The sequence below is a fragment of the Leishmania major genome, chromosome 31, assembly GCF_000002725.2.
Source record: "Leishmania major strain Friedlin complete genome, chromosome 31".
Lineage (NCBI taxonomy): Eukaryota > Euglenozoa > Kinetoplastea > Trypanosomatida > Trypanosomatidae > Leishmania > Leishmania major.
In genome coordinates, this window is record NC_007272.2 from 1,017,849 (window position 1) to 1,044,640 (window position 26,792).

Below are 26,792 nucleotides of genomic sequence, written 5' to 3' on the forward strand. Positions count from 1 at the left end.
CGCACGCGGGTGAAGAGGTCGCTTGCGTGGGTGCTGCACGGCAACGCCTCCGTGGTCCAGAAGCAGCTGCTCGTTTGACGCGCACATGCCACAACCAACGGCACGCGATGCACGACCTCAGAGGACGAGGACGCCAACGGCGTATCCCGACAAACTCGACCACCGCGGTTGCTGTCCTCGCTCATCTGCCGAGCAGCCGGCGACGTCAGCTTCGTTGGCAGCATCGTTGCATAGGAGTGAGCCATGGAGTGCGGCGGAGTCGGTGAGGTTACCACACTACGCAGCGGCCATGGAATCGCAGTCAGCCGGCGACGAGAGCACCGGCTACACTGACCGCCGCGGTAAGAGAGTGGGTATTCCCGTCTCCATCGGGGGTGAATGTTCGAGCAGAGTGGCAGTCGTGATCCCCCAATGACATGCTGGGCCGCTGTGGACTAGCCCCGCCTGCCGTCTGGTGAGCAAGGCGACCCAGACAGGCCGCCGAAAGACGGTATCTGCTTGAGTGTCGACCCTTTCGTGGTATCGACCGTGAAGTTAGAGAACTCGGTGGTGGGCGTCGCTGCGTTTGTGGCAGATGTCGACGCGCTCCGCTCGGCGAAGGTGCTCTGAACCGTAGGTGACGTGATATCAACAGTTCTCCCCAGTCTGCTGGGTTTGACTGTTGCATGCGTTCGCTGGCCGACCGCGGACGGGAGGACGAACCCTCGTCTTTCTTCGCTTTCCCGGATCCGTTGCGGAGCTCTCGACATGCGCTGGAAAAGGAGGGGAGAGGATCACCATCGCTTCCGCAGCCGCGGCGACATCATCAACTCCACTGACATTGGGCTCCACGTTCACAGTAGAGCCACTGCGGTCGCGCACACACTCGTCACTTGGCTACTGATCGGCCTTTCCCTGTCTCTCATCGCCCACCAGGAGAATACCCGAAAACATGTCGTTTATCGACGACTCACTAAACAAGGACGGCACGGCTGATGAAGTCTCATTAAAGGGAGCTGGACTACTGGGGCCTCGACTGTTGCCCCGACTGGCGTCTCCTCGATCAAGGGCGCTGTCGCTTCTTCGGTGAGAGTCGACGGAAATCGGCAGGCGGACTTCCTGCGTGGTTCTCCGGATCATCTTCACGCCAGACTTCGTCCTCACAGCCGTTTCCTCCTCTTCTCTATGTAGGATGTAGGAGAAACTGTCGTCATTCCGCAACACGTCGGTGGTGACACCCGTCTCCGGCTGCGCCTTCCGTCCTCGAGAAGATTTCCGTCTCGCCGCGCTGAAAATCGGTGAGGCCGCCGCAGACGAGCCAAACAATTTGTAGAGCGAAAGTTGGCTCCCCCTGATCTGGTCTTCCATCGGCGAGCGCTGCGTTGTCTCTTTGGTACAGCTTGCTATGCTGCTGCTGCGACTTTTCTGTCCACTCCTCGCTGCCTTCGACATGCGCCGCTCCCGCTTCTTAGTGAGGTGGCGGATTACCGACGGGTTGCCGAGAGAGACAGGAGAGGCGTCGTTGTGTGCGCGGCGCTGCACGGCAAGCGAGCTGTAGGAGCTGCGCCGACTCGTTGGGTCGGTGACGATGCTCGCTAAAAAGGACGCGTTGTTCTCGTCCCCAACGAGTGGTAGGTGCGGAAAGCTTGTGGAGGGAAGTGGCACCATGGCCAGTTGAGAATCCCTCTGGTTTGTCGGTGCGCAGTGCACTGATGGCCTTGCGCCCCGATTATGCAGAAAGCAACCGGAAGCAAGTGCTACAGAGTCTTTCGTCGATGATGCCAGACTTGCCGTGCGTGAGTAGTGGGAGTTGTGCGTGAAGGCATGCGGGGTCGCTAGCGACGAGACGCCGGGGATGGGTTGTGCCTCGAAAAAGGGTAGGCGGATTCCTACCTCCTCTTGCGAGTTTCTAACGTCGAGTTGCTGAAAGATCCCGGACGTCTGTAAAGGGGACACCGAACTTGCCCTTCTCAGTATTGGTGTTGTTTCGCACAGCTCAGTGGGTGAAAGCTGCTGGACGTGAGCCGCTTGCTGGCGCCGGTGTTGCTTGGGGCTGCGGCTCATTGTGTTGGCTCTGACTCTTTCGCGCTATAAGAGGGAGAAGAAGATCCAGAAAGAAAATGAAGTGACCGCGGGCCGCTGTGCAGAGAGGATGGGGGAGAGCGTGTATGTATGTGCATGTATGTATGTGTGTACATGTGTATGTGTATATGCATGTGCGTAGTAAGGCCGTGAGAGAGAGAGAGGGAGGGAGGGAGGGAAACGAGGAAGGTACACGTCCAAAAACAAAAAGTTGCCAACAGTGCTAGGGGATCAAGCAAAAACAAACAACAGAAAAAATAAACGACAACGACGGCAACCGTACGAAAAAAAAACACGAGGGAGGAGGGAGGAGGCGGGGGGGGGGGAGGATGTCACCGCGTTGATGGGTGTGTATGGTTGCGTGTGGAGGAGCGCGTGTTTATACGTTTGTTTGCCGAGCAGCACCCGGAACACGTACACACAGATGCACTCCCACACAGAGGGCGAAAATAGAGACAGACAGAGCTGGGCTGTCAAGCACGTAAAGCGGGCGAGGCTGAGTCCGTGCACTGAAGCACCAAAGAAAAAGGAAAAGAAAAACCGATGAGGCAGGGACCCAGTAGGATAAGATAATCACGAGCCGGAAATGAACCAACAACGCGGTAATCACCGATAGTCATACAAGTCCCGTTTTTGTTCTTCTTTCGTCGTTACTCACCCGGCGGACACGCACTGCCGCAAAGACACAGCGGACGGGAGGTAAAACACAAAGACCGAGTTGACAATGTAACGGCGTAATGAGAAGAGTAAACCAGGAAACGAAAATCCACAGGAATACAACAGGCGGAAACCAAAACAACAACAGCAGGAAAGCGGGGGCTACCTCAATCCACGCGGAAAGAGGGGCACATTCCCCAGACACACCACACGCACACATACACACAGAGCACCGACTAGAAAATGGAGCTCGTTGCTCTCTTGCGTATCGACCGACTTGCTCTGCAGCGCTGAGTACCTCGACGATGACAAGAGCAGTGGGAACAACGACAATAAAACAGCAAAAAAAAACGTGAGAGGAGATCACAATACATACGCAAAAAGGAACGAGAAATCGCAGACGTGTGGTGGTTGATGGAGGCACGCACACAGAAAAGAGAGGGGAGGATGTGTGTTTGTGTGTGTGTGTGGGGGGGTGGCGTCTCTGTTTCGAGGTCCTACACCGCCCACACTCGTGTGCCTCGCACTCGGAAACTACCGCGGGCAAAAAACTAATCAGCAGATAACAACGGAGCAGAAAAATAAAAGGCCCGCCGCTGTGCGCAGGGAAAACGGAGTGGGTGCAAAGCCGCCCGCTTTTCTTCTGTTGCTTCTCTCCTCGCACGCAGGGTCACACAGGTGGGGTGCGCGTGGGCGGATAGTAGACGGCGTCGGTGTCGTGGGGCGCCACCGCCTGGATCAGGTGCCTCCACGAACTAGAGAGGCACAGGCGTGGAGGCTGAAAAGTATGGTCGTGCCCGTTGCGTGCTTGGGGGATAAAAAAATAGGAGAAGCGAGATAACTGCAGCCCAACCTCCAGAACCTGCAACGGCAAAGGGTTTGGAAGAGAGAATGAAGAGTGTTCGATGCGAGTTGAGTACGGTGTGCGACGCCTACCTCAACTTCAAGAATTTGCGAGACACAGTAGGCTGACGAAAGCAAACACCAAGTAACGAGAAAGGCAGAGACAAGAGCGCGGTTGTGGTGATCTGCATGCGCGCTCGGAATTGTGGGCACACCGCTGTGCAGGCGTGAAAGGGGACGTGTCGGCGACTCCGAGGCGTCAGAAAGAGGGATAGGGCAAGGGGGCAGAGATGCCAGAAAAGGGGCAGTGGGGTAGAATAGAACGAGCAATGAAGCGATTCAGCAGCTTTGCAGAGGTGTGTGCCGCCCTCTGAAGAGAGGAAGCGCCGATAATGATGATGATGCCACTGCTGTTTTTGCTGGAGGCTTCCCCTCTGGCCTGGTGATGCGCGAGGGGGAGATAGAGAGACAGGGGAGAGATGAATTCGCCCTTTCCATGTGCTGTGTGCTGCGGCAGTGAAATGCAGACTCGCATCTTTCGTGCTTCGTGAAAAGAGGGCGCTTCGTTCTGTCTTTTTCTACACAGACGCGGCTGCCGCCAGCACAACCGCACTCAACAGACAACGAATGCCGCGACTGCATTGACACGGAGCAGTATGATCTCCCCTTTTTTCAGCTCTGCACTTTTGAGGAGTGCGTGGGCCGCCTCCCGTCATTCTCGACGGCCTATTGAATCGTAGGCTACGGGAGCACGAGCATTACGTGAAGTCGTCTTCCCTCCGCTGGCCGACGGCTGTCGCATGCCGCCGCTGAATCAATGAGGTAGTGCGCACCGGAGACGATCTTGGTGCCGCGGCTACGCGCAACTGTCTCTAGTACGTAAAAAGGTCGCCTTGGGCTTCTGCCTAAGCAACACGCCACGCATGCAGCACTCCGGAGACGGCCTACTTGTGGAGGCCGAGATCGGCTCAGGAGCGTGCTCATCGTACTGAGGGCACGTGCCGAACAGCTTCGACAGCTCCGCTGCGCGTTCGGCAAGAGTGGCTTTCCAATGGCTGTGCAGCCTGCGTAGCTCGTACGTGCTCTATTCGGGGCTCGGCAGCGCCGGAAAGTCAATCCTTGAGCGACAGGGGGTGTGCTGTTTGACTAGACTGCTGTGACGGGCGCTGGGTCTAGGTCCTTGTGCCTGTGCATTTTCTCGAATTCGGCACCAGGAACGAGACCGAAGGCGTGCGCAGGTGTTCTTTCCTCAACGGACGCACAAGCATAGCCGAAGCGTGAGGAGCGCGTGCTGGAGAGGGGAACGAAAGGAGTTCAAGGATGGAAGTCGTCAAAGTCGATGAGACCTGTGCGTCACGAAGACCAAAGACCCCGCTTGAGCACAGAGCGGCGAGGAGTGGGGCATTGCTTTCTGAGCGCTTGAATTCGCTCGCTAGGCAGAGACGAGGATGTGCTTAGCGCATGCTTGTGTCTCTGCGTTCGTTAGGGGCCGCGAGGGCAAACAGCAATCCTATGACGTGAGCCGTGGCTGCCTTGTATGCAAGCCATGGGCCTAATGGGGAAATGGATGACGACGCGCGCAGCCACACAACCAAGCCCGCCCACATTCGCAAGTCGGAAAGCGACACACGCACACCCGCCCACGCAAAGGCGAACCAAGAGAGGGGGAGGGGGCGTGCGCGCGTACGTGGACGCACGGAGACAGAGCCGACGAAACAAAGAACGAAAAAAAAACGAGCCGAAAAAGAAAAAAGAGCATAGAAACGGGTGCGTGATGGTAGAGCAGCATCAACAACACAGGCACGTAATGTGAAGCGCACAACAGGCGAATGATAGCGAACTGAAAAAGGGTGCCGGGTACACCGAAAACAACGCAGGAGCGCGCGAGAGCACAGGCATGCCACCCCCGTCACACACGAGAAGCGGTTGCACTCGGCGAGAGGAAAGGGGAAGCGAAAGAGGGCGGAGGGAGGGGACGACAGAAAAGAAAAACGCATACGCGATGAAAGGGAATATGGTGCCGTCATCGGCCAACACCCCGCACCAGTCCGTCGCGCTTCCCGTCCTCGTGAAACCACTCACCTCCATCACCAGAAGGAGGAGAGGAGAGAGCTCTGAAGTCATCGAGGTGGTGGCCAAGGAGGCGGGGGCACTGGCGCAAGCCACAACCGGCGCAAGCACCCACGCACAGGCTTTGAAGCGCTTCCTGTCACTAGCACGCATCTGGGTGTATGGAGGCCAACGGAGATGACTGAGTGTGCACCCAAGCAAGCAACACAAAAGAAAAGAGGGGGTGGGGGAGGGGTACATGACGGAGGAGACAATGAGTGTGATGCACCCCAGCAAAGAGCGGGCTCCGCACGAGGCGACGCCAGCGAGGGGATACGGAAGCCACGGAAGCCACCACAGCCACAATGAAGAGCGCCGGGCAGAAGGCGAAGGACACCACGCGAACGTTCAATCGAGCGAGCCGTGCATGAAGCGGGAACAGATAAAAGAGACACACCACCCATGAGGAGACAATGAAAAATAACAATGCGCAGCGACGAAGAAGAGAGGCGGAGGTGGGTGGGTGGGTGGGGGCGCAAGACGCAACCGATTCACCGAAAAGCGACGCAGCATGGGGTGGCACGCAGCGGCACCACGGCGGTCGGAGGAGTGCCTCTCAAATGTGCCGTTCCAGTGTGAGAGGTGACTGAGTTGTGGGCAGCCAGAAAGTGCTGCTGGTCTTCCGTACGCTGACGCTCGACGGTGCCTGTGATGAAGATGCATGGCGGAGAGAATGCTTGAAAAAGGGAGGGAGCACGTCGCACAGCGGAAAACGGCGGAAAACAAAACAAAAAAGAGCGATCACAGCCACAGAGCTGCAGCCTCGCGGTTACCAACCAAAGGGGATGACGACGCGCAGGAAGGAATAGAGATACAACGCTGGAAGCGGGCGTTGCACAGGCGAAAAGTCGGTTGCCGATGTGCCGTGCCCGGCGCGTACGACTTGACTCTGGCCTCGCAAACGTATTTGATGACCTGCGGTCCTCAACTGGGGTGGATACACCAATGCTCCGAAATCCTTTCGAGCTGCCGACCTTGCTGCTCTCCATGACAGCCGCACCACCAATGAAGCGGCGTCCCGTGATGGGGGCAAAGGATGGCAGCATCAGGCTTCGCGGGCACGTTGGCAGACCGTAGAAGTCCGCGACAGATGGCTCGATGTCTGTCATGGAGTGCGATTTGAGTTGCTTGCCATCTACCAGGTTCCAGTAGCCACAGCCGCGCTGCTGCCCACGCGTCGTACTTGAGCGGACGCTGCTGCCGCGCACGTTTTCACCTTCATTTACGCCTTCCCCACCCCACGTTTTTTGACTTGGAATGTCTGCGATGCGTCGATGCACCTAGCCGCGGCGACGTGGCGCTGCTTGTGAGCGGAGGTGCTCTGCTGCCGTGGGAAGGCCGCGAGGACGGCTCACTTTGCAGCTCGCCGGGAACCTGTGCGAGCTCCGACTCCTTGCGAAGGCGGAGCACCTTATCCACCTCATCCACGACAATGCCACCAGTCCGGCAACCAATTTTGAGGGAGGTGCCCTGCAAGTCCTGTACGGCACTTGCGTGAGCATCTCTCGATGCCGCAGCGGTCAGCGACGCCAAGCGCGCAAGTTGCCAACCACGTGGTATAGCCATATTTGCCGCCGCGACGGCTGGTGCCTCGAGTGAGGTAGAGAATGTCACTGGCTGCAACGACGACATGTGCGGCACCGTTGGCGTCGATGCTGGGGGCTGATTTAGCACCATGGCTCCAACTACGCCACTTTCCACGGCTGGGGTCGAGCTCGACGATGGGCGGCTGTCTCGCACTTCTGACTGCCGAGAAACCGCTACATCCATGCCGATGACTTCGTCGCGCCACAAGGCATCCGTAAGGTGCCACTGCGGCATGTCGTCTTCGTCCTCGTCGTACGCTGCCAAGTCCGCCAGCGTGGTCGCGTAGTGCGTCTCGGGAGCCGTCCAGTTGGCTTGCCGCTTCCCGTTCGGCAGTTCGCGTGTGCGGGGGCCACGTAGACGCGGGCGCTTGGGGTCGAAGAGGCGACGTTTGACAATGATGCTCGACGGTGGCTCCTGAAGCGGCCACGGCGCCTTCGAGGTCATGGGACTGTCATCGATCTCGCGTGCACCCGTGCAGATGCGGACTCTGCTGTGAGGCTGCCTCGGCGGCTTTGGGGGTTTGTCACTGAGCACAGTCGCGTGCATCGGCTGCACAGAATTGCTCATTCTCGATATTGGCGAGGGAGAGAGCACCCGTGACGTGGAGAGGCGCGGAGTCTCTGCAGAGACGACGGCCCCGAGAGCTCTCTCGTTGCAAGCATTCTGCAGCGGTGAACGCGGCACTCGCGTGGTTAGCGGGCGGGTTGGCGAGAAAGGGGTATCGAGATCGGTCAGATACGACAGCGTCGTGCTACCGGACGCGGATGACTCTCTCGCCACCTCCTCGTTAGACCGCTTCGCACCAGCGCCACCGTCGAGACTTAGCTTTAGATGTCCGCTTTCCATCATCGCTGAAGTGTTCGTGCGGGCTTGCCCCAACGTGAGGAGCCTCTTGCTTAGCATGGGTGGCGCATGCCGCGGAGTGAGAGCAGGTGGCGTCGCCTTTGGTAGAGCTGTCGAATTCTTCAGAGGTTGTTTCTTCGTTCGCCGCGACGACAGTGCAGAGGACGGAGGCTCCACCAAATTGAGCAGCACCCGTTCCTCCGACTCGTCATGTCGGCTCACAAGGTCGCCGTAGCCATCGCCGCTGCCGACGAGGTCGTCCGTATCAAAGTGAGTCGAATCGAACACCACCTCTGCGGCGTCTTCTAGGGAGCCCGTCACGCAGCGGAGGTCGTACACAGGCTGGTGAGCAAGTGGCGAGCCGTCCGCCTCTTCTTCGTCTCTGTTGCTGTAACCACTAGCATCTGTGTTACCGACTTCGTCCACGCCAGCAGAGGTGTACACTGGAGACACCGGCTGCATGGAAGGCTGCACTGTGCGACGGAGGGAAAGGTGGTGCCCTTCATGGAACACCATAGGAGACGGCTCAGAGGCAGCGCGTCGCTGCCGTATACGTGACAGCCCACTTGTACCGCTGCTGCTGCAATTCAAGTTGCCGCTTGCAGAGCGCATGTGAAGGCTTCTGGTGCTTGACTGCCGATGTGGGGAAGGTGACATATCGCTGCGCTCCCCGCTGCTCCAAACACCGCCAAACGTGCTACGGTGGGAGCTCGACCTGTCTGGGCCGTCCTCTACACCCAAGTTGGTCCTTGTCCAGCCACCTGCCTTCTCGGCCTTGCCTTCGGCACCGCGGGGAGGATTGAGCGAGCTCGGTGAGGCGAGTGTCTGCGATGATGGTTGGCTTTGGCGTCCTGGCGATTTCGCTGCACCGCTTCTGTCCTCGATCAGCGGGCTGTCGAAGATCGTGAGCTCGGCATAGGGCGGCGACAACATCACTGTCGAGGATGGTACTTTAATGCGCCCGGTCGAAACAGCATCCGAGGCAAACTGAGCGGCGCAGGTGGTGCTTGTGGACAATCTCGGCAATCCAGCTGTCGGCGCAGTGTTGCTCACAGTACAGTTGCTGCTGTCCTGCAACCTCCGTCGGTCGCTTCGAGTTTTTGCGGCTGGAGTCGTGCCAACGATGGGCGAGAGCGAGCCGTGCGCCTTTGGCGAAGACGCTCGTTTGCTTGCGTCCACGGAGTCCTGAGCAGCGCCGAGTCCCGCAAGTCGCCGGGCGGAGTTCATGAGAGCCCCACGGACTGCCGTGTCGATGTGGCTCTTGCCCAGCCCTCCGCCCTCTCCGGAGGAGTTAGTCACAGAGAGGTCAGGAAGCCTGCTGCTGCTGCTGCTGGTGTAGTCGTCATACATGTTCGTGAGGTAGCTTTGTGAGCCGAAGAGGTCGCCGCATGCATTCGGAGCCAACGCTCTCGCGGAGGAGCTGTTCAACGTATTCGAGGAACCCGCCACGCAGTCCAGCTTCTCCGAATCGATGCTTTCATCGCGCAAGCTGCCCAGGTACCTCTGCCGATTCGGCCCCAGACGTGTGTGTGGCTTCGTTCTGTCGACAGGGACTTGTGGCGAGGCGAGCGGTGACGAAGGGTGCGGGTATGCCTGCGTGTTTCTCGGTGGCCTATCGATCTCATGCATGACGGGGATGTCATACTCGCTGTGCGACAGGAAGCTGCTATGGGCAGTCGGTATCCGGAAGTCATCCGTGCTGCTGGTTGGATTACCGCTGCGCGATGCCGACGGGTTGTCGCCGACGGAGCCCACCGCTGTGGTCAGGGGCGACGTTAGGCTGGCTGATTCATCATACACGTAGCGGCAGCTCATTTCCCCTCGCTCTCGGTTCTGTGGTTCTCCGCCATGCGCGGGTGCAGCCACGGCTCTGTAATAGGAGGCCAAGCGCGCAAGACACCCGCTTCCGCTCTCACTCGCACTTCCGTTTATATGCGAAAAAACCACAAAAACGAAAAGCAGAGGCGAATCACAACAGCGAAGTATCTTCAGAGTACAACAAGCGACGAATGGAGAGGCGAAAGCGAGTCCGTGTCACTGGGAGGGGAAAGGGGGAAGGGGGAGGAGGATGGGGCTGGTTTACACATCGAACAGCGACATATACAGGTCAGGTACAACAGGGAGTCAGCCACTCGGGCGAGTTACCGCGCCCTCGCTCGTTCAATGCGTGTGGCCACGGCGAACCGAAAAACAAAACACAAACAAAAAGACGCGGAGAGCCAAAGCGACACGAGCCGACAAAACACAGACAGACGCAGGACGGAGTGGGGCAGATGAAACAAAAACAAAAAACGGAGAGAAAGACACGCGGCAGGACCATCTCTACATGTATATATATATATATACAGAGAGAAAGAGAGAGAGAGGTGCCACACACGGAGTCTACTGCACTACAGAAGCGAGTTAGCCAAGAAAGAAAAGGAGGGAAGGAAAGGAAGAAGAGAGAAGGTGTGGGTGGGTGGCTGGGTGGGTGTGCGTGCATCCGCAAAGGAGAGCCCACGTGCAAGAGCGGCCAGCAAAGCGAGAATGGATGGAGAGGGCAGGAGGCAGGAAAACGTGTACACATGCAGACACGTTACCGTCGAGGCTGTAAGGAAGTAGGCAAGCAAAAACGAACACAAACACACTCATACACACACGCACGCACAAGACGGTAAGAGGGGTACAACCACAAAAAAGGTCATGTATATGGGTATACATATGTATGTATATAACGAAAAGTGCGGAGAGGCACCACGGCCACCGCGAAGAGAAACGTGAGTGAAGGGGAGGGGGAGCACCTGCGCAGCGATGTTGTTCGCTAGCGGCCCTCTCCTCGAAGACGTCGTATGCTTCTCTGCGTTCCTGTGCGTGCGGATGTGGGCCGCAGGCATGCAGACCCTCCTGTCCGCCTCGTCGTGGAATTATGCCGCAGTGGCAATAAGCAAATACAAGTTCGCAGAAGAGCGCAAACCGAAAACCGCGAACAAAACGAATGAGGCGGGGATTATGTGGCAGCGCTCTTACCAGGACGGAGAAGAAAGAGAAACCGCAAATCGGCCCGGAGATGAGAGAGGGGATGAGTGTGGGGAAGGGTGTCGAGCCGCTAGAGCCGGATGCGGGTTGCCGTGTACCTTCGCGGCTACCTTGAATAGGAGAGCAACGGGTACAGAAGAGGCGGGACGGCCGTAGAGACAATGCTTGCGCGTGACACCGCCAAGTGTGGTAGTGACGGCGGGACAAACACAGCAGTTCCGATTCAAGAACTGTGGACGCGCCCTCCACGAGCTCATCAAGCGGGATCATCATTTTAGTTCATGAAGAAAAAAAGAAAAGAAAGGCGGCGGGGCGAGAGCGGAGGTGAATGAAGCGCACACTGGGGATGCTTTCTGTGCAGGCCAGTGGCCTCGCAACCCGAGCGACCGTAGGCGATCCCCCAACCAGGTGCACGGCTATGCCCTATACGTGCATATCAGCCATCATCGACAGCTGGCGCGGAAGTGGAGCACCGTCTGCTCCCCACTACAAGGAATAGCTGTGCGTTCCAGCGGAGGTTTCATCAGACATATGAAACAGATCGCTGCATTCGTCTGTGCGAATCAACGCAGGTACGGCTGACGCGAGCGCCTATGTTCGATTTCTTTGCCTTCGCTTGGCGATGCATACGAGGCTCGAACGACGACGACGACAACAACAAAACAGAGGAGAGAGAGAGAGAGACAGCACCAAACCCACCACCGAGCTAACGCTGACAGTGAATGGGAGACCAAGGGCAGACATCGAGCGATACAACGGTGATGACTAGGTTATATCTGTAGACAACGACTATATGTACCGCAGGGCCGGTCCGTGGGTGGCGGTAGAAACGAAACACAAAAGAACGAGCGCTATCGCAGAGGTGCTGGAAGGCGCAACGCAGCCGGCAAACACGCACATGTGCAGCAAGACACCCAGACGCAGCTACGCGTGCCGCCAAGCCCTGCACCCATCTCGTCTGACCCGCCGAGCGCCAGCACACGTGCAAGCGGTTCGCACGCGCCGTCGAGTCGATCAAACAGAAAAGAATGCACAGACATCGAAAGAGGGACGGAGACAGGCAGTGCAGAGACGCACAGATGCGATGCGGCTGCCTTTCGCAACCCCCCTCTCCTGCCCTGCCTTTTCAGACGTATGCCGAAGAGGGCGATATAGAGAGTCAGACGAACAGAGAGAAAGGTATGCGAGAACGGCGACAGCGCTGGACGCTCCGTACGGCAGCAGGCTTGTGCTTCTGGCGACGACGCCGAGTCTTGCGCTACTCCCACATCTCCAAGCTCTCGCTCTATCCCCCTTCCCGGGTGCGGGGACCTTAAGATGGAACAGTGAGCCTTGCGTGTAGGGGCAAGCACACAAGACATGCAGAAGAAAGCAAGGAAGCCACACGTCATACACAGCGAGCACGCAGCGTTGGTGTGCAGGGAAGGCAGATGCAGAGCACAGCCAAGGAGCAGAGATAGGGAGAGAGAGAGGGAAGGCAACAAAAGGGACCGCGCCTTCACTGACTACGGTGCTCGCAGCAGTGCAACGTTTCACCTGAAGCGCGCAGAGAGGGAGAGAGAAAAGAAAAAAAAAAACTCCGTGAAGAGGGCATCGATGCTGTGCACATGGGAAACAAACCGTGTGGAAGGCCTATTGTATATATGTATATATCTATACAGAGAGAGAGAGAGAGACGAGCAAAACAGGACAAGGGCTACCAAAGCCACAATGAGGAAGCGGACGACCACGGAGCGTGCGACAACAACGACAACGACAACGACGACAACCGAAAAACCACAGCGGAAGGATGAGAGGGAATGCGCATGGAAGAAGAACAACCAAAACAAGAAAGAAGAAAAGTACAGCGTAAAAGACCATGAATCATTTTTCTTTTGTCGTCCTTCGTTGCCACGTTCTACTCCGTCGAGATCGGCGTGCGGCGAGCAAGCGAGAAATACAGTCGCGCTGCTGGAGGACCGCTTCACTCCGAGATGGACTAATCGGGCATGACCGCGGCGCCATACACATTTAAAAGTCGCACTGATCATTTTATTCCGCGTTGAACTGTCGTTCTACGCTGGCCCGCCGCATTGTCTACTTCGCTGGTCACGCCATCGACACAGGAGTGTATACCGGCATACACAGATCAACAGACAGAGAGGGAGTAAACAAGAAGCACATGTGTGTGTGTGTGGGGGGGGGCAGAGCGCCAGAACGAAAGGCGGTTGCGGCGCGCCATGCAGCGTAACGGATCCTTCACGTCCGAAACGAAGCGACTAGCACAGCCATGACGAAGAGAAAAGGAGAATTTCGCGCCCCCCGCGAACAAAGCCAGCGAAGAAACAAACAAACAACCCCCCCAAAAAGTGCACCAACTGGAAGAGCTGAAGGGCACAGTAACGCACATAAACAGAGAGATAGGGGGCCGGAGGGAGGCTCGGCGACGTATGAGTACAGGTACATGCACATACACACGCGAACAAGGGAGACGACGACGACGACGCTCCGTTGCCTCCCGTTGCCCGTACGCCTTCATGACGAACGGCGCGTGCACGAGGTGAAGCGAGCACAGCAACAGCGGCAAAAAAAAAGGATGATGATGGAGGGAGACAATACAACAGAGAAGGTGATGATCTTGGAAACACACAGAATGAATAAATAAGCACATAGCAGAGCACACTGAGCATCCGCGCGCTAAAAGGGCATATAGAAAGCCTGCAGGGCTGCTTGCACGAAGCAGCCCATACCTCTCTCTGGGTGCGGGCACCACTCGAGAAGGAAAAGCATCGTCTTCGATGGTTTACGGCGCGCGTTACAGCTTTTCACGTGGGAGTGGGTGTACAACTGCGCGCCTGCTCAATCTGTCCACGTGGCATTGAGGGGCAAACAAGCTTCGTGCAGCGAGGCGCGCCTGCTACGTTGGCCACAGCACCTCAGCTTAGTCGCTCTCGTGAATCAGACGCCTACCCATTACGTGTGATAGGAGCTCTGCTTGGCCGACGATGAGTACTAGTGGTGCTTCTTGCCGTTTTCCCTGGCAGAGGACGATGCGAACGCCGGGCGCGTATTCTTGTCCTTGGAGGAGGACGGGGAAGACGGGCACTTGTTCTTGTGCCTTGAGGACGAGCGCTTCTTTTCTGCGGAGGCGGGGCGGCTGGAGGAGCCGCCGTTGATGGCACCACTCGAGTTCTGCCGCTTCAGCTCGCTGTTCTTCTGGCGAATCTCGCGGCTGCGGTGCGTCGTCGAGTTGGAGGTTGTGTCGCTCCGGTTCATGCTGGCTGTGGAGTTCTTCTTTCCGAGGGAAGTGGCCGACGACTTGCGCTGCAGCGCCGGTGTGACTGCCTTCGAAGCGTTGCCAGGAGCGGGAGCGTCAGCAGCAGGCGCGGCCTTCGCGTCACTCGCGTTAGTCGCACCCGAAGACGGCGATGGCTGCTGGTACATGCTGCTGGCGTTGTTTGCGTCGTACATGGAGTAGCCGACAGCGCTGGTGCCATTCTCGTTGAGGCCGCCGCCCGTGAACGCCGGAGCATAGGCGCTGGGGTCGCCACCGTACATGCTGCTGACATTGTACATTGTATCTTGCGCCGCGGCGGGACCATTGGCATTATTCATGGACGGCGTCGTGCTGTAGAGGCCTTTCGGCGCGTGGGTGGAGGAAGTTCCCAGCGGAGATGGCACATCATCAAGTCCAAGGCCGCGACTGGCAGCAGTGGTAGACGGAGACTGGCTGTTCGCATCGCCTTTGATCGTCGGATTCGCCGCTCGTTGAGGAGGGATGGACGCGTTGCCAGCGCCGGCCGCTGGAGGCTGGACAGCCGAGCTCGGTATAGCATTAGGCACACTCGCAGATCCAGTGGGTCCCGCTAAGCTGCCCGCGCTTTGCTGCTGTTGCGGCGGGGGGACCCACTGCCCGTTCCCATAAGGGGGCATGCCGCCCATGGCCTGCATCTGCATCATCTCCATCTCCTGCATCTGCCTCATGAGCGACTGCTCTTCTTCCATGCGGAGGATCATGCCCATATCATGTACGGCACCACGCTGCATGTGGTAGCCCGCCATGCGCTGCATGTGATCCTCGGCCGGGCGGAACATGGCAGAACGAGAGAGGACTGAATGCGTTAGAAAAAAAATAAGTATGTCGGTGCGTTGGCACTGAAAATCGGCTGTAAACGTGTATTAAGATGGGAAGGCACCCGAAGGCAAGGGGCGGAGGGAGGGGACAAGGACCGGCGCACAGACGGACACAGGTGTCAGCACACTTGAGATGTGCGGAGTGAGGGATCGATAAAAGAAAAAGGAGATGAGGCAGACGCGTGCGTGCAGGAAGAGAGAGAGAGAGAGGGCGGCAACGGAGAACGAGCTTTCCAGGAGTGTTGAGAACACGACGAAGGGCTGAAGGGCAGAGTAGAGGAAACACGTATGAGGCACACTTTTGGTTTTGTTCGAACACGCCCGCTTCGTTTACATACAACATCGGCTCACCCTCCACTCTACACCCCCACCCTGACTGCCACAGGCCCCCATCGGCGTGGCGCGAAGCATCCGTAGACACACGCGTTACAGCCATGTGCCAACTCAGCCATCTGAGAGCACGGCCTCCTGCCTCCAGTTCTGCACACCCCCTACCGAGTAGGTCGCCTCGCAGCCGCGCCCACAATGCTGTCCGCCACCGGCCGCATCCCCCTCGAGGTGGCTCAGCCTCCCTCCACCAGCAGGCAGTGTGAGGGACGGGTGAGACACGCAGGCGTCAAGTCCGCACTTCGCCTATTATATAAACGGGGCATATACGTCTTCACTGTCGCCGACCGCTACGACGCAGCGCCGCCCAGGCCCTGGCCGCCGACGTCAGCAGCGGTACAGTGCTCTGGCCTCCCCCCTACAGCGCAGGCACTCGGCCGCGCCACCAGCAGAAGTGGTTCGACATTTTGCAGGGAGAGAGGGATGGGTGGGCTAACTGGCCTCCCCACACAGAGAGCGGGTGTAGTGGGCGCTGAGATAGCACGCACTGAGAGGTGTGCCCTCGCGTCACAAGGAAGGTAACACAAAGCAGAAAAGAAGGAGGGCACGACATAGAGTCACGTGGAGAAAGTGCAGCAGACAAAAAGAGAAAAGGAGGATGGAGTGGTGGTGGTGGTGGTGGCCGTGCAAATATCGGGGCGGGTTGCCCACACTCTGTGGTTTCAGTGCCGTCTTCTTCCTGTTTGGCTGATTGGTTGTTTTCTCTCGCTTTGCTAGACACGCGCGCACACACACACAGACACACACAAGAGAGAGAGAGAGAGATGAGATGACGAGAATGTGAGACACACATGTAGAGCACATGCATAGGCGAGAAGCAAGAGAAGAGAACGGAAACAAGCAACATGACTTTCCCACATAGACGGGAGGGGGAGGTTAGGGGGCGAAGAAAGAGGGGGAGAGAGGAAAGACAGATAGAGGAGGGCACCGCTGAAAATCCAAAAGTGGTGTAACACACACATACACATAAACACATGTACACAACGCAACAAGAGAGGGTGACAGCAGTGCAATGTGGAAGGAGGGCACAGACGGAATGGGGCAGGTGTGTGTGTGTGTGAAAAAACAGAAAAAAGACGAGCACACACACACACACACACACACACACACATGCACACACGAGCACGCACACGCCAACAGAATTGTTTCGACATGCCACGCACATAAACGCACCACAATGCAACCCCCCGAAAGTAGTCGGCAACAAAAATGGAAAAGCTGCGCATGCGCTGCTGCAGCGCTTCACGTTATACAAGTGAGCGAATAAGAAAGCGAATACAAAGACGAGCGTGCACCCATGATGGCAACGCCACTTCTGTCCGGACAGAGATGGGACGGTGACTCACTTTACGGTCTTCCTGGGCCGGTGGTGCAAGTGCAAGGGATCAAGCGTGGCACTCGAGTCGCTTGCACGACCACTCTGAATAGCCTCTTTCACTTTGGCCTTGATGTTGGAGCGATACCACTTCTGCAAACTCGGAAGTCGCGGCTCTTCGATATCCGACGGCACCGGTATCAGTGGCCGCATCAGACGCTCTCGAATCGACGACCATCGCCACTGGTGCCGATTCTTGACGTCTTTCGAGGGCTGCGGTGGCGAGGGACTCTTCTCGGGACTGCTGAAGGATTGAGATTCAACAGAGTTGACCATCTCGGCCGCGTCCTCGTCATCCTCCTCGAAGTCGCTCACGGAGGTCGAGCAGAGGCTCTCATTCTCTGAGCAAGATGCGTCAGTCGATGATGCGGTCGTCAAAGACGTCAGTGCTTCAGTCGAGCTTGGCGACTCGCTGACCATCGGCTTTCTGTGCTCGTTGCTTTCGAAGTCGGCGCTCATGGTAGACGCTTCCGCCGCGACAGCAGGTGTATGCTTCGGATGTCTGGTGGAGGCAAAGCGCTGCAGGAGAGTAAGCATGGCATACCCCCCCCTCTCCCTGATCGACTTGTGAGCCTCGCGCGGTGGTGGTTCGCGCGCCGCGGCATGCTCACCTCCGTAGAGTGAGGTGCGTGAGAAACCCGCCACGGAGAGGGGTGAGGGCACAGCAAGCACGCTTACAGTGATTGGGGTGGAGGGGTTCACGTACTCGTAGTCTGCATACGCGGCGTCCCTCGGCAACGGCAGCACACTTTCTGGTGTGCCTCTCGGGACAACAGTTGACGGCTGCGACTGTGGTGTCGCCTTGTCGCCTATGGGTGGTGGCTGCGGTTTCCAAATGGCGCTGCTCTCCATGTCCTCTTCGTAGTTGCCCAACGGGCTGATAGATCGCGCATGACCTGCAGCTGACGATGACTGTCCTCCGTAGAAGTAATGGTCTATGAAACATTCCATTTCAGAGGGCTGCGCCTCTCGGTGGATCGGCTCCTTGCCGGCCACCGTATCGTGCATAGGCAGAAGGCTCATGTCGCAGCTGTTGTCCTCTCTGCGCGTCGGTGTGAGTCTGTTCAGTGACGGCATGCAGTAGATGTTATACGAGCCTTGCGTGAGGTCCGAGGCGATTCGGCTCGCCTTATCATCTTCCACCACAGCCGCTTGCGCGCGCGGGATTGGTGCGGTGCTCTCGCCCTTGATGCGGGGAGGATGTTTCACCGGCTTTCGAGCCGTCGGCGCGGTAGGGGTCGTCTCATCCCTGCCGTTCCCCTGTGAAGCCGTCCCCTCGGCCTTGTCAGTCTGGTACGCTGGGGTAATGCCTTGGTAAGAGGCGTGCGTGGTGCCATAGGGCCCATCCGACGTCACTGTTTGCAGCGACGGGGTTCCCAACGCTGACGATAACGACTGCGACGGACGGGGCGCAGCGACTGCCGTGCGCTTGGACATCACAGCTGGTGAGTCCTTCGGGGGCGACGGCGCTGCTTTGACAGTTGCCTCAGAACTTCCATCCAGCGAGTGCCGTACGTGCGTGGCTTCGGGCATCGGCAGCTGATGCACTATCCGCGACACCGCCGCTGTATTCCCAATGTCCCTGTGCATCACGAAGCGCAAGGCGACATCGCTGTTATTGCTCGGTGAGCGATGAGCAGCGGGCGAAGACAGCAAATGACGGTGTGGCACCGCCGCTGCAGACGACACTCGAGGACAGAAAGTGCAGCAGTGCTCCTGCTTGGCGCTCTCCGCGCCCTGCTCATAGCTCTGGGAGCTGACTGCAGAGGCTGGTAGATATCGCATCAGCTCCGTCGGCGACTGCCGTGGGGTGTGCGGCGACTTGTAGTCAAAGTCGAAGAGCGGCGGCAAGGCATGAAGAAGGCCGCTGCCCTTCCGCAGGATCGACGGCTGCGGTAGTTGCAGCCACAGCGCCGCAGCCGTCGAGAGCTGCACAAAGTCACCGTCATTCACGTCTTCGGCCGGTGCGTCTGTGAAGCACACGGAGCAGTCGCTGCGAGAGCGGCTGCTCCTATGTAGGATGGTGCTCTCCGAAGTGGAGGAGACACGGCCATCTGTGCTTTCCGACACCGTGGAGAGCGATGGCCGACTCGGTGACGACCCGTCAACGGTGCCAGGTCCGTAGCCGCCTCTCTTGCGGCGATTCGGATTCGGATAGAGCACTGGGGGACCGACTTGGATGCCGGCAGCGTTCACCGGGATGGCGTACCGCTGCTTGTTATGCACCACGACGCAAAGAGAAGTCGGTGTCGTGTCCATTGTGAGATCCACGAAGAACGTCGTCTGTGTGTAGGGAGAAGGTAGGTGGACACAAAAACACAAACGAAAATGCACCGAAATGCAGCAGCAGCAAGCAGCCTCTCATTAGAGGCACGCACAGCCCTCCCTCCCGTGAAAAAACAACCGAAGGCGCACCCACGGACACCAGCCGCCAACCACAAAGCGAAATCGACCACACGAACCACGACAGTTACACAACAACAACAGAATAGAACAAAAATAAACAAAAAAAAATAACTGCAAAGGCACACACACACGCACACACACAAAACAAAACACAGAATAAAACAGACACGCACCCCAAATCGATGGCCCAGACGTGACCGTCAAAACGATGCGCCGGCAAACCGCGGGCAAATAAAAAGCGCGAGAGGGAAGGAAGGAGGGGGGAGGGAGGGGAGAGGGAGGGAGGGGGAGGAGGGGAGAGGGAGGGAGGAAGGGTGACCAAGCCAGCGAACCAAACCCGTCAACACCAAACTGAAAGCAAAAGAGGGACACAGGAAGGCACGGGAATATTTGGCACAGAACGATGTCTGCGGAAGACCGGTGGACGCTCGTGAACCGAAGATGGGCGGGGAGGGGTGGGTGGGTGGAAAGGGGAGAACGAAGCGACGCATACTCAACGCGAAAAGCACACAAGCCCATGCAAAGACCCAAGGGAGAGAAAGAGTGGGAAAGAATGAGGCGCGCACCCAAGCAGACAACGGACTCGGTTGCATATGCGGAGGGTGTTCTCGTTATGGGCCGGTGAAAGCGCGAGGGGTGGGACCAGCAGTGCGCCCGTGTGTGTGTGGGAGGAGGAGGAGAAGGGGCAGGGTAAGGCGAAAGCGAGAGCAAAAGAAGACGATGGGGGAGGGACGGAGGAGGTCGTCAGCAGAAAGGGCCCGGCTGAGGAAGGAGAAGACGGAGTAGTGCAGATGGGGGAGGAGATGGGAGGGGGTAGAGAGAGGAACAAGGAAGAGGACAGAAGAGCAAATAAGGACACACACACACACACACACGCACGCACACAGCCCACCGCAAGCTGACGACAACGCCGCTGCTGCGCTACAGACAATCCAGGTACAAAATAAAGTGCGCCAATGCATGGAAAGCGCAGACGCAACCGGAGAATGGAGGGTGCGAAGGATTAGAGGAGGCGCGTGAGGGAGGGCGCCGAAACACCGCTCCACGCCTCCGGCTGGGCGTCGCAAGGGGGCTGCAGGAATGTTATGAGATGACTTGATGAGGTAACGGAACGACAGAACGACAGTAGCCAACGAAAAAGGGTAAGTAAAACGGGGAAGAGAAAAAGCAAACAGACGTTGCGTGGCTAGGCGGCTGGAGGCGTTGCTTGTAGGTGTTGCTCGCGCCTCCTCCGTGTTGGTGAAACGTCTCGCGTGAAGTCGAGGGCCAGCGGCAGCGGCCTGAGGCGCGCTTCAGTTTCCTTCGACAATGGAGGAGAAAAAAAAACGTATGCGCCACTCAAGTGCAGTGAGATAGGATGTGAAGAGTTGATCAGGACGCCCGAGTGGAGAGGAGAGTGGCAGTTGAATGGAGCGCGGAGATGCGCAGAGGGAAACAACCCCCCCTCGCCCTCAAACACACAAAAATATGTCGGTAGAATAAACGAAAGATACGAGAAGAGCGTTGAGGGAGGGTATTGATGCCGCAGAGCGCACCTTTCACGGCAGAGATGCATACGTGCGTGGGCATGTGTTGTCAGAGAGAGAGAGAGAGGCGAGAGGAGCGAGAACAGGGAGGCTGAGCAAGTGTTGGGAGAGTTTCTGTTGCCTGTCAGCAGCAACACATGCGTTGGGCTACTGCGCGCTCATGGTCACCGTCATTTTGAGCGCTGAAAACTGCTGCATTCTAGTTCTCACGTTGTCAGTAAAGTGACTAAGTGCTCGGTCACAGCATCAGCAGCGTGAAGGGGTCTTGTTCACGAACTGTGTCGAGTCAGCAAGCGCGCACAGGTGAGACCCATGCCGATGCGCAAGAGGAAGACAATCACGGGAGAGAGAGAGAGGAACGAAAACCAGTAATAGAACCAAAGTACACGACAAGAGCGAGTTGTGCAGCGGCGTTCTGCACGGCGCGAGAGCCGACTTGGATCGGCTCGTGCTCCATCATTTCATCATCCCGCCGGCAACACCTGCCTCACCCAATCCCACGTGCGCACACACAGGGAGAGAGTCAAACCGAGAAAAGGTGAGACGAGAATGGGATATGAACGAGGGAGGTTATTTTGTTCCCCGAGAAGAAGCGACTACCCCCACCGTTGAGGAGACAAGCACCCACGCACCGCCTTATCGGAACTCAAAGACGCCCATTACAGTGCAGTTTGGTGGAAGTGGCAACACCTTCCTCTTCGCAGGATCCCCCGGGTAGGCCGTGGGGGATATCAGATCGTTGCTGTACTTGGGTGGCACTCCTTTGCGGTTCGAGATGGTGATGTGCGGTATGGGGTTCGCGCAGGGGTAGTGTGCGTCGTCGCGGCGCACGGTGATCGCCACTCCGTCCGCATCAGCGACGACAGACTCTAAGGTGAGCGTGACAGACTGACCGAGGAGTTTGGCGAGCGCGACAAACGCCACGGGGTCTATCTTGCCGCCGAAGTACTGTGTCGTGACGTGGAACTCGCGCTGCACCACCTGCCCCGCAGTTAACTCCGGAGGCACCAATTTGAGCAGCTTCTCTACGTCCTGTTGGTTCGCTATGCTGATGCAGGCGTAAGTCGGGGGGCGCGGCAAGTTGTGCAGATACAATTCGTATTGGTGCGCTAAGCTGATCGCCTCGCTCACGTCCTCGTCCGTGACAGGCCGCAGCGTGTGTGTGCCGTTGGCCTGCAGCTTTTCCCACATCATCAGCACCATGTCGTGGAGTGGCGAGGTGATGTCCAGCTCCAGCAGCAACTCTGGCGGATCCTTTGGCGTTTCGAAGTCACGCACGGCTTTGCGCACAAATGAGCGCGTGCGCTGCACCTGCTCCTCGCGCTCCTGCAGCGTCCGATTCGGGTCCACACGGATGGACCGGTGCCCGTTCCCGCGGCCGAGCACGCGTGCGATACAGACATCGTACAATGCCTTTTCCCCGTCGGGGTGAAACCACGTCACCGTCAAGCTCAGCGGTAGATTGTCGTAGTCGTGGTTCATCTTGGCGTCCAGGTTCATCTTGTCGATGATGAGATGCGTCACCGTCGACTCCGCCTGTGTGGCTTGCCGCAGCGAGGCGAGGAACTTGTTGCGCTTGCCTGACTCGTCCTGATTCACCCAACGGGGTTGGCACCGTGAGGTTTGCAGTAGCACGTAGAGGGCACGGCTCAAGGTGGACTTGCCAGATCCTTGCGGCCCCACGAACTTGATCACATCCAGATCGTGCGTGCCGCTGCCCCACTGCACCGGATCGGGTCGGTACTGCCCACACGCATCGCGCAGCTTCGGGTCGGAGTCTATGACGGTCTGGAACGCTTTCTGGAGAGAGCGCCATTCCTTTCGAAGCTGAAACAATTCGTTGCGCTGCATGTCTGGCGTGAGGCGTTGAGTCATCTGCAGCCAGGCAGCAAAGTGCAGGAGCCAGGGCATGCGGTTCGCCTCCCACTCCTTGAAGTGGTCTCGCAGCTCCGGCCGTTGTTGGTCTAGCTTCTTCTTGAGCCACACCTGGAGGTCATTGCCGTTGAGCTTGTGGTTTGTGACGGCCTCCCGCGTGGCGCGCTCCATGGCGTACGGGTATGCTTTTTCCTTCCACAGCCGCACCACCTTTCCGCTTGCGTCGGCGCCGTACATGACGCAGCCCTCCAAGTCGATGCGTCGGTTGATCGTGCGAATGCGCTGCACGTACTCGGGCGAGCCGTACATGACTGGAGCGCTGTAGCGTGAGAAGGCGAGTCCAACGCCTGCGCACAGTGCCTCGGCTTCTGCCACGGGGATACAGAGGCCGTCCTGCTGCGAATACTGCTGCGCCTCATTTTGCGCATCCGCGGTTTCTTCCTGACAGTCACCATCTTCCCGCTCTGGCGCCTTGTTGCTGGAGAGGTCGGTGCGCCCAGTGCGAGCTGCCTCGAAGGCGCGTTTACTAAGCGTTACCGCGTAGAACCGCAGCTCGTTGGTACCACTGTCCTCCATGAGATATTGACTGTCCGAGAAGATGGCCACGAAGCAGCTCGTCCACATCTTTTTGTACAGGGTCTCATGAAACGCACGCGCCTGCGCCGGTGTTAAAGTGCGGAACGCCGCGGCCCGCGCATCGGCATTGGCAGAGGATGGCGTCGATCCACCACCACCACCACATCCGGACGACGCACCACCGCCTGGGAGCATCGCTTTCCAAAGCCGAGAGATCTTGACCGCTTGCGAGTAGCGGCAGCCGAGGCTGCTGTAGTAGTGCAGGCACTCTTCAGAGACGGCGTAGTCGAGTACAATGTGCACATCCTTGCTCCCAATCACCCAGAAGCGACGAGAGGTATCCTCCTCATTAGCGGCGTCACAACTCGCTTGCGAAGTCGTCGACTGTTCTCCCCTCTTTGCGGGAGGAACAACGAAAGCAGAGAGGTGCCCACACTCGCCATTCTCCTCCTCCATGGCAATGACGGTCTGCAAAGCGTCCGGGTAACCGTAGGTGCTGTCTTTGCAGCCAAACTTGCGCAGCCCATCGATCGCACCCACGAGTGAATAGGTGGGGGTACCGTTTGACGAATCAGACTCCACGTACACGCGTGCATTACCTTGCGGCAGACGCTCCCACACATCACGGTGTCGGCTGTAGACGACTTCATCCATTCCACTGATGGTGCGCTCCACAACGACAAAGTTGCACTGAGCAGCAGCAGCAGCAGCAGGCGGAGGGAGACGGAGGAGGCGGCCTTTCTCACGACACCGGCTCACATGGGCGCAGCTCGCATCGAACGCGTTGGGAATGGCAATCGACTCGACGTCGTGCTCCGTTTGTTCGCTTTTCCCTTGTGACATATTCGGGGAGGCGGTCGGCGGCCGACTGGATGATGAGGGGCCCCGACCACCACCACCACGACCCTGCCGCGCTCGGCTACCTCGTCTGCTTCTTCCGCCTCGTCCGCTGCTACCACGGGAGGAATCACGCATGAGCTGTTTGTGCGGGTGGAGAAGCGACAGACGAGAGGCAGACGACAACCAGGGAGATAGTGGCCAATGGTCTGTGTTGCCACTTCATGAAGCGCGAAGGAAATGCGAGGCGGGAAAAAGAAGAAGAGCGTGACGGAGCAGACCCGAGGAAACAAGTCCGAGTAGCGTTCAGCGGAAGAGAACGCCTGCCGTTTCACGGTGAATGCCAGCGCCATCGTTGCAGACGACGTCCAGCGATCGCGTACACAGGTTAGGCACTTTCCTGCGCTAGGGGGCTGCGGTAGGCAAACACCCGTGCGAGGTAACGCTGCACAAAAAAAATGCCTCGCAGAGGGTAGCCCGCCACTCTGCCGAAAACATGTCGAGTGCATTGTCGCCTGCGAGACGAGTCTTCATGATAGCGTCAAAACCTTCGCAATACAACACTTCATGATTGAGTGCCACTTACTTCTTCGTCTTATTCTTTAGAAGCACCGACACCGCGCAGCTGTACGCATCAGCAACACTCCTCTTTTCTCTTCGAACACGCCCGCTTCGTTTACATACAACATCGGCTCACCCTCCACTCTACACCCCCACCCTGACTGCCACAGGCCCCCATCGGCGTGGCGCGAAGCATCCGTAGACACACGCGTTACAGCCATGTGCCAACTCAGCCATCTGAGAGCACGGCCTCCTGCCTCCAGTTCTGCACACCCCCTGCCGAGTAGGTCGCCTCGCAGCCGCGCCCACAATGCTGTCCGCCACCGGCCGCATCCCCCTCGAGGTGGCTCAGCCTCCCTCTACCAGCAGGCAGTGTGAGGGACGGGTGAGACACGCAGGCGTCAAGTCCGCACTTCGCCTATTATATAAACGGGGCATATACGTCTTCACTGTCGCCGACCGCTACGACGCAGCGCCGCCCAGGCCCTGGCCGCCGACGTCAGCAGCGGTACAGTGCTCTGGCCTCCCCCCTACAGCGCAGGCACTCGGCCGCGCCACCAGCAGAAGTGGTTCGACATTTTGCAGGGAGAGAGGGATGGGTGGGCTAACTGGCCTCCCCACACAGAGAGCGGGTGTAGTGGGCGCTGAGATAGCACGCACTGAGAGGTGTGCCCTCGCGTCACACGAAGGTGGAAGATGTGCACAACAGCGAAGAAAAAAATAACGAAAAGAGCGGACTGGGCCCGCACTAGCGAGGCGGGAGAGGGAGGGCAGACGAGAATGCGAATTCGGAATGAAAACTGGAAAGTGCACATCTGCGCGCACAGACCGTCGCAGCCTTGCCACGGAAGGAGGAGGTGGGGTGAGAGGGGGGGGGCAAGGGAAGCAGTCGAAGAACAGACGAAGGAAAACGAACATAGGAGACAATGAGGGACTATGCTACTCTTGTCGCTGCCAAATATGTCGGGAGCGAAAGAGATCGAGGAGAGGAAGAATAAGGAGGCTGAAACACAGAGACGGGATGCTTGGGCAATGACACGAGCCAGCACTCCAGATATCGGGGAACGGGAGAACGAGGCGTGGAAGGGGCCGAAAGAACAAAGAAAAAAGGGCAGGCGGCAAACGACTCTCTCACATACAGTCATCCAGCAAGGCGTATGCGGCAAAGTAAGAGCGGTGTGTTCCCCATTGCGAAGACGCACGTCGAGGAGTGGCTGGACACATGCAAAGCACAATTAGAGGAGCACATACATTCAAAAGGAGGGGGTGGGGCGCAAGCAAGTGACACACACACACACACACACAATATATATATATATATATCTGGATCGAGATAGACGTGCGCGACGGACAGTGGTGGGTGACTGAATGGGGAGAAAGTCAGAAAAAAAAAGCGGCCGTCGAACCTCTTGAATAATACACACAAAACATCCACTTAAACGCGTAAAGAGGGAGAGGGAGGGGCAGAGGGAGAGGCTGCCTCTCTGGAAACAAGCAGGTGGACAGCAACAAGAACAGCATCAACACAAGGAGGGGAGGGGAGGGGAAGGAAGAGCGACTTGTGAGAAAGGGAGCACTTTAGGCTGCGCAGGAGACAGTAACTATGCAGGCTCAAAGCCATGGCGTACACACAGAGGCGTAAAAGCGGAGACCACACACACACACACACACACATACACACACACACACAGACACACACAGGCGATACAAGGAAGGGCATGCACATGAAAAGGAGACCCCCTCCGCAAAACAACAACACCGTAGGAAGAGTAGAATGTGGATAGGCGTGGCAATGGGACAAAGAAACAACGATGAGAGCAAGAGATAGACCAAAAAGAAAAAAAAACATGTCCAGAGAGGCGCACCATAACGGAGAGGCGAAAACCAGAGGCGAATAAAGAAATGAGGGCAAGCCGCTTGAGAGTTTGGGACGAATCCGAATCACAGCAAGAGACAAGAAAACGAGGTCGGGTCTTTCACGCAGCGCGTGACGAGTACAAGAGAGAGGTGTGTGTGTGTAT

At 57.8% G+C, this 26,792-nt stretch overlaps 5 protein-coding genes across 5 annotated transcripts; all 5 read right to left on the bottom strand.

Moving 5' to 3' along the window:
• Positions 1-876: 876 nt before the first annotated feature.
• On the bottom strand, positions 877-2,043 carry LMJF_31_2100 (hypothetical protein; the record flags this gene model as incomplete). The annotated part of the gene is made up of 1 exon (XM_001685144.1): positions 877-2,043. The coding sequence occupies one exon, from the start codon at positions 2,041-2,043 to the stop codon at positions 877-879; it is 1,167 nt and encodes a 388-aa protein (XP_001685196.1).
• A 4,845-nt stretch (positions 2,044-6,888) lies between these two features.
• On the bottom strand, positions 6,889-9,915 carry LMJF_31_2110 (hypothetical protein; the record flags this gene model as incomplete). Its single annotated transcript, XM_001685145.1, has 1 exon — positions 6,889-9,915. One exon carries the CDS (start codon positions 9,913-9,915, stop codon positions 6,889-6,891), a length of 3,027 nt encoding a protein of 1,008 aa, XP_001685197.1.
• A 4,191-nt stretch (positions 9,916-14,106) lies between these two features.
• On the bottom strand, positions 14,107-15,189 carry LMJF_31_2115 (hypothetical protein; the record flags this gene model as incomplete). The annotated part of the gene is made up of 1 exon (XM_003722328.1): positions 14,107-15,189. One exon carries the CDS (start codon positions 15,187-15,189, stop codon positions 14,107-14,109), a length of 1,083 nt encoding a protein of 360 aa, XP_003722376.1.
• A 1,768-nt stretch (positions 15,190-16,957) lies between these two features.
• On the bottom strand, positions 16,958-19,249 carry LMJF_31_2120 (hypothetical protein; the record flags this gene model as incomplete). Its single annotated transcript, XM_001685147.1, has 1 exon — positions 16,958-19,249. One exon carries the CDS (start codon positions 19,247-19,249, stop codon positions 16,958-16,960), a length of 2,292 nt encoding a protein of 763 aa, XP_001685199.1.
• A 2,309-nt stretch (positions 19,250-21,558) lies between these two features.
• LMJF_31_2130 (conserved hypothetical protein) lies at positions 21,559-24,348 on the bottom strand (the record flags this gene model as incomplete). The annotated part of the gene is made up of 1 exon (XM_001685148.1): positions 21,559-24,348. One exon carries the CDS (start codon positions 24,346-24,348, stop codon positions 21,559-21,561), a length of 2,790 nt encoding a protein of 929 aa, XP_001685200.1.
• Positions 24,349-26,792: the final 2,444 nt, after the last annotated feature.